Source organism: Echinops telfairi, unplaced genomic scaffold (assembly GCF_000313985.2).
Source record: "Echinops telfairi isolate 266 unplaced genomic scaffold, ASM31398v2 ScPeMD7_9;HRSCAF=40, whole genome shotgun sequence".
Taxonomy (NCBI): Eukaryota; Metazoa; Chordata; class Mammalia; order Afrosoricida; family Tenrecidae; genus Echinops; species Echinops telfairi.
This window is the reverse complement of record NW_022103906.1, coordinates 28286378-28293637: the sequence shown is the minus strand read 5'-3', so window position 1 is coordinate 28293637 and position 7260 is coordinate 28286378. Positions and strand designations below refer to the sequence as shown.

The window sequence follows — 7260 nt, the reverse complement described above, 5'->3', positions numbered from 1 at the left end:
ATGTGCTCCACTCTCTCCTCCTCCTCCTCCATCTGCATGCGTGTGCTCTGATCAGATATGTCCCTCTCCTGGAGCTGCAAATTCAATGTCGTCCTTTGTAATAAATTCTTCTGGGGGGAGGGGCAGGTGTCCAGCCCCCCAGACCTCTCCATCCATGATATTTTTAATCCATTATCTGTATGCGAAAGTTAGACACTGAATAAGAATTAAGAAAAATTGACAATGTTTCCATTCTGCTTCAGTGGCTAATTCCTCTGAAGTGGACAGTTTATTCCTTCGTCATGGTCTGTTCTTGGTTCTGGAAGCTGTGTTGAAACCTGTTCACTGTGGCTGCCCCTGCTGGCATTTGAAATACCAGTGCCACAGCTTCCAGCATCACAGCAACACACAAGCCACCCCATAGGGCAGACTGACAGACAGGTGGTGGAGGACGGTTGTGATAATGACACAGGAACGGGCAGTGTGTCCTGTTGTCCGTAGGATTGCTACCAGTCGGAAATCCCTCAACAGCACTGAACAACAAGAAAAACCGATGCATTTGAAGTATGGTGTTGGTGCGGATTGTGGACAGTACCATGAACTGCCACAAACAAATCTTTCTTAGAAATGATACAAGCAGAATGCTCCTGAGAAGCAAGGAGGGGGAAACTTTGTCTCACGACCTTGGGCATAAACAGGGTGTCATGCTTGGTAAAGTCGAGGGCCAGTAAATAAAGAAGAGCCTTGACAAGGTGGATGGGCACAGTGGCTGCAACAATGGGCTCAAGAACGATCGTTTTGAGGGAGGCCCAGGGCCTGGCAGGGTTCTGTTCTCATGTACACAGGGTTGCTGTGAATTGGATCTGACTTGACAACACCGAGTGCATAGCACAGACAACGCAAAGGTCAAATCCTACTACAGTTCCTGAGTCCTACTTGTGTCTCTTTTATTTGGGGCAGTGGAAGCTCAAACAACATCTTCTCATGAAGGAGGAAGCAGGGCTTGGCCTGTAAGGAGGGTCTCATTGGAAGGATGCATGTAAAACAAAACAAAACAAACTCACAACCATCAAGTCCATTGCAACTCCTAGCAACACCTTGGGACAGAGTAGAACTGCCCCTGGGGGTTACCACACCTAACTCTACAAAAGCAGCCAGCTGCATCTTTCTCCTGGGGAATGGCTGGTAGGTTCAAACGACTGACCTTGCAGTTAGCAGCCCAACGCTTAAACACCATGCCACCATGGATGGATGTGGGAGAGATCTAAATCCCCAAAGGAGTCACTGGTACAGTGAGCATGGATGGCAGAGAAGTCCTCTTTGTACTCAGGGGTAAGCTCACAGAAATAAAGCAACCATAATCCCCCCTGCCCTCCCATTGTAATGCTGAAAGCACTCTTCCCTCAGTGGATTCAGCAGCCCAGGACCTCATCTCTCTTTGGGATCTTCAACGAGGAGCTTAGCAGACATTTCCTGGCATCTGTTCTTTGCATGATTCTGCCCCAACTTTAGATAAGCGAGTAAAAGTGTTTGTAGCTTTTAAGGCGGATTTCTCATTCTGTTGCCTGGTTTCATTTCTGCGTGAGACTAATCTAGCCCTTTGTGAAATATGAGAGGAATGTGGTGTGGTTATCCCCCCAGAGCCACACAGTCAATCTCTTACCTGGTGAAATCCGTACGTCTTCATTCGATGGATAGAGTCGGCTAACATTTGTTGAATATTCCTTGAAGAAGTGGAGGGTGACTGAAAATGAAAAGAAACACCTTTTTACTTCCCCTGGAGAGGCAACACCGTTTTAAAGATCACCTGTTCAGGACACCCTCAGGGCCACCTCCCCCAAGGCTGCCCCAGCCCCACAAACTTCCCAAACCTGGATCCGACAGGGGTTCCCACCGGCACCTCAAGTTTCCCTTGATCCGAACTCACTGTCCAGGGGTTGAGTTTGGCTCTCAGCAACCCACCGGACAAAGTCGAACACCCCACAGAGCTTCCAAGGCCGTCCATCACTGCAGAGGGAGACTGCCCCACCTTTCGCCCACGGAGCAGCTGCTGGGTTTGTACCACCTACCTTGTGGGTAGCAGCTGGGCACATTAACCCCTGAGCCACCAAATGCCACTTTCCTCCGACAATACGGTTTAGAAATCCTTGCTAGGAGCCAGGAGCTGGTGTTTGGATCATGACAACCGAGTTTGTGTCTCCAGCTGCCTATTTAGCCCCCGGGATGACATGACTCTTTGTACACCCTCTTCTCTTCACCTCCGCTCTGTCCCACCCTGTCTTAGCCTCAACCAGACAGAGGTCTTAAGTCTCAAACACTGAGCTCCGCATAGTCTGGGTTTCTTTCCCCTGGAGCTGGAGATGTGCCTCTGGTGCCAGCTTGGTGCTGGGAGCCCTGCCCACATTCCCCCCTTGCTTCAACCCTCCCCCTGCTCCAGTTACCCAGGCCAGCATGAACGTTTGTTTCCATGGCAAGAGAGGGATGTCCCAGCGGGAAAGGCCTGCCGGTGGGGTTCCCAGATCCATTGCCTGGATTCTCTGGTGTCCTTCCTGCCTGCCAAGTGCCAACCCTTCTGGCACCGTGACGGAGCTGCTGTGATCACACCAGGTGCCTGGTGACCCAGTCAATTACACGGGCTCCTGTCACCCTTTCCCAGACCTGAGAGCAGAGCTTGAGTCTCAGTCAAGGCCCCAGTGCCAGCTTCACTTCTCTCCTAATGTCCACGTACAACCCAAACGCCTACGCTCCACAGGCTTGTCTTAGGCTTCATTCCTACGCTGGGAGACAGATCAGAAATTGTCAGCAAAATTCACTAGTCAGATAGACTGCCGGCACACCTGAGACGATGGCCCTCAGTCACCCTTGAGGTCTAGAAACGAACTCACCCCCTCATGGCCCTGTTTTCAGTCAAATGACAAGTCTATAGGAGACACGATGGCACCAGCAAGGTATCTGCACACCTTAGAATCATCGATCCTTTGACTCCAAAAGGGAAGCCCTTGCACAAAGACAAAGGTCAAAGGGTTAGGAGGGGAGTAGGAAGGGAAACAAGAAACACAGGGAGGACATGGGATACATGATGTTACCTCGTGTGTTAGTCTGGGTGCTTTAGAGAAACTAATCCATAGAAACTCATGGATAAGAGAGAGGGTAAGTGCGTATCAGGAAAACATCCCAACCCAGTGCTGCTCAAGCCCACAAGTCCAACATTAACCCATATGTCCGACACCAATTCACAAAGTCCTCCTCCATCTCACAAAACACACACTATGGTGCTGACTACAGTAGGAAAGCCGAGTCAGTGAATGTGTAAGCATCTCAGCGCCAGCAGGGGTCTCCACACGGCTGCTCCAGCACCCAGGGCTGCATCGGGGTAGGTCCATTGGCTTCTCCTTGGGGATGTCTTGCTGGAAGTCAGCCTTGCCAGCTGAAGCAGGGAACTGCTAAGGCAGCTGCACCCTTGTGCGATCATCACAAAGCAAGAGACGCGAGAACTAAAAAGGCGAGGCTCACCAAGCCATTTATCCCTCTGCCCTTAAATTAACCCCACTTGTGTTTATTGGCCAGTTTGGCACAGTAAACTAACTCACCTTGTGTGGGCTGAACTCAGTGAGGTGAAACAAAACATGCATGACTTGTTGAATGGAAAACTGATCTGCTCTATAAACCTTCATCCACTTCTCATTGGAAAGAAGCGAAGGGTGGGTGGAGGTCAGTGCCAGTCTTCACTTTAGTGCATTGAGGGTACTGCTGGGTCACTGCAATGCCCTGTGATGTTCTGACAGAGTCTGCCAGTGACCTCAGTTCCATTCCTCTTTCACAGTAGCTGTACACAGCCGCCAGAGTACACGCATTTCCCAGCTGCCTTAGCGGTTATCTCCAGCATAGTGCAGGTGATCACTGCTCTTTAACTACTTCCAGTCTGGCCCAGAAGAGCTTCTTCATACACCCCTGCAGACCATGCCCCACTTCCTTTGGTTTGGTCTCGTGCCAGTAGCCACACTACTACTGAAGATAGCAAGACCATCAAAAGCCGGAGTTCCTGAATTGACTGTGTGGATATCAGCCCACTGCGATCAGAGAGAAACATTAGCTTCTGTCTCGAGTTTTGGCCATTGCCTCTAGGGTCGTGTGTTACCAAATCTTAGTCTACATAAGGAATAAAACTGGCAACAAGCACTGCTCGTGCTGTTCATGTTAATGGCACCAACTGGCTTCAAGTCACTGAATGCTGATCGTGTTAGTCAGGTACTTATTATGTACTATGCGCACTCCTCACACCACCTCTGATTGATGGAGAGTACAAAGCCTATATATTTAAAAAGAAACAGAGCTTCACAGTTGTCTGCTTGCGCAACTGTTTATGCCAGGGTTTATGCCCTTTCCCCCGGGTCATCGCTGCAGTGCTAAGAAAAGCAGTTGTGCGCCAAAAGAATTCTCATGCTTATTATTTGGCAAAGTAGGGAATCCTGTGGGTTTGGCAATGGCCGCATGGCCTGTGCTGCCTCAAGTTTTTCTTTCTCATAGTAACTGCTCTGCCTTTAAAATAATGTAGCACAGTAGTGCAGTTCCCCTATTTACGATCCAGTTAGAATGGGGCAAACGTTTTATGGACAAGAAGTTAAAGATGACCCCCGAAGGGCTGCAGCTTGCAGCCCCTGATTGTGTTCCCATGAAAGGAGGCACCTTTAGATGCCTCATCAGAGCAGCAGACAGCCTGTCCATCGCAGTCTGAAAGCCAAGTTCCTCCTCCCCTGCTCACTAATACACGATCTCTGGGGCCTCAATTTGCAAAGAGAGCTGTTTTTCCTGAGTTGAGAAATTCAGAGGCAGATAGTTCCCGAGTGCTATTGACCATGGTCTGCTTGGGCTATCTGCACTCCCAGTCTGGCCATCCATTTGTCCCAGAAGAACCCACACTTGTGAAAGGGCCAGAGCTTTGCAGCAAGGTTTTGCCGGCGGCACTTCACCACACTTTGCCCCTTTAAGCTCCTGAAAGGACTCTTGGGTGTTTCCTGAACTAGCATCAGGCTATTAGGCGCCTGATGCTGGTGAAACTCATATGCACCAGTGTGATCTGCTGTCTCAAATGTTTTATCTCCTTGCCAACTCCCCACAGCTGCACAGACCAAAAAACAAACCAAATTCACAGCCACCAAGTGGATGCCAGCACACAGTGACTGTACAGCACAGGGCAGAAATGCCCCATGCGTCTCCGAGACTGCCACTCTTTACCGGAGTACAAAGCTCCAACTTCCTCCTCGGAGCGGCTGGTGGTTTCGAACGGCTGATTCTGCAGTTAGCAGGCCAGTGCATAACCACGGAGCTGCCATAGACACAACATTTTAAACATTGCATATTCTTTGTACAAAGTTATTCTTTGTACATTCCTCAGAATTATTCCTGCCACTGAATAGTTCATGCGGTGGAATGCATGCAGCCTGTACCGACCTCTCACCACTTCCAGCTTTTTGATTGTCATCTCATTGTTCTCTATCATCAAATGCCTTTTCGTACTGCTCGAGTATCCAACATGCTTACTGCTTTTGCGTGGTTCAGGGATGGTGAGATGGTGAATACCTGGAAAATGACTAAAGACGAAGCTGGGACACGCGCCAGTGTGAAGGGCACGATGCTGGGGACTCCTGCGGCCATTGAAACAGCAGCACCATCTACTGCTATCACGGGGGGTTGAAGGGGATGGGGGCCGAGTTGAGCTCCTCTCTTTGGCTTTGGAAGGTTTCCTTTTGTTTGGTTGGTTTTGAACACACCAGCGCTCAGGGACTGAACGGTATTGATTAGGAGATTTATAATATAAAGAATCGATCAATTTAACAACCACCTCTAAGATCAATCTTCTATGAAAACACAGTCTCTAAAATATACTACAAACTTTGAAACTATTGGGGGGGAATGGGGAGGGAGGGGGAAAAAAACTATTGACACGTACTAAGATCCAGGTCTAGGTTCATTTTTTTAAAATTCTACTTTTCAAAGGGAACCAAGGTTTGCTATCATTCCAGAGTATTTAAGATAATATAAAGAAGGTCAAGATTTCCATAATCTCGGTTCATTCAGAAACACCTGCATGTTCTGCAAAACACCAAGTACCACATAAGGGGCTGACAACAGTTCAATTCAAAAGTGGGTTCCTTTATTAAAAAAACAAAGACCCGGTTAATGGACTTAGCAACGATGATTTATGAGGCCCATATCAGAGGGGGCCACTTCAGGTGCTCCGCTGCTTCTGAGCATTTGCAGAATAAAGATGAAGAGCTTCTTGTAGAAGATACCCTGTCCTCTGAAGCCCCCACATGACACGGGACTTGGGGAAGATGCTCCGTACCTAGTTCTACAAGCAACAAAAAGGCAGGGCAAGGACCCACCTCTCTGGATAAGGGTAGCTCACTTTGAAGTGCAAGACATTGTTTGACCGTCTTGTCAACCTGGTGAGAAGGTCAGTCAGTATCACCTCCCTACCAATGAAGTAAGGCCACCTGCTAATGGCAAGGTGATCAGGGACCCTCTATGACTCTCCATACCTAATGCTGGCTTCTTCCCCGGGGGGCCCTCCAGAGAGAACGATGTTTGTTCTCTCAGGCACAGCAGCCTCTGCAATCATCTCCCATCTGCTGCCTCACCCATTCCGCAGCTGCTGAAACTCTAAGGTCAGAGCTGCATACGCATCAGACTTCATTCTGCTTCCTATTGGCTTCATCTAAACAAGGAAATGGTCACGAGTCCTTGTGCAAAAGCTCCCCCTCAAGGAGAAAAGAAACTCTGATAGCAGAAGACACCCGGCGCAATCATGAGCCAGCTTCCTGCAGACCGGAGTGAAAGTGGTTGTCTCCAATCAGGGCCGATCCCAATTCCAGTCAGGGAGGCGAGCCCATCCAGACTGATTCGATGAGAATTTGCAATAAACAGGCATCACTGTTAATCTGAGACACACAGCAGCTGAAACCTACATGGGCAGGTGGGTTGTAAGAGGATGCTGCTAGCGACATCACGATGACATGGCTGCCAATTAGATTTTGCTCCATAGGTTGGGTGCCAGAGGAGGATTGTTGTAATCATATTCATTTGCAAAATTGATTTGAAAAAACATTTATTCTGGCTTCTCACTTAACAAGTTAATACTCGCTTGCTTGACAGTAGAACTATGCAATTCCACAAATGTCAAGTGCCTTTTACTTCCAAATAAACCAGGAGGTCCCAACAAACCCAACATTTTGGCACATGATTTTTACAATTCTATGTATTTTATGGTGATCAAATAAA

At 48.6% G+C, this 7260-nt stretch overlaps 1 protein-coding gene across 1 annotated transcript in view; it reads right to left on the bottom strand.

Annotated features, from left to right (window-relative positions):
* The window catches only part of SH2D4A (SH2 domain containing 4A), an 83694-nt gene that overhangs the window by 34814 nt on the left and 41620 nt on the right, over positions 1 to 7260 (bottom strand). Inside the window, exons 3-4 of the mRNA XM_045286850.1 lie at positions 2049 to 2129; positions 1643 to 1723 (exon numbers count right to left, since the gene is read on the bottom strand). Of these exons, the coding sequence (XP_045142785.1) occupies positions 1643 to 1723; positions 2049 to 2129 (162 nt within the window). The remainder of the gene's footprint in view (positions 1 to 1642; positions 1724 to 2048; positions 2130 to 7260) is intronic.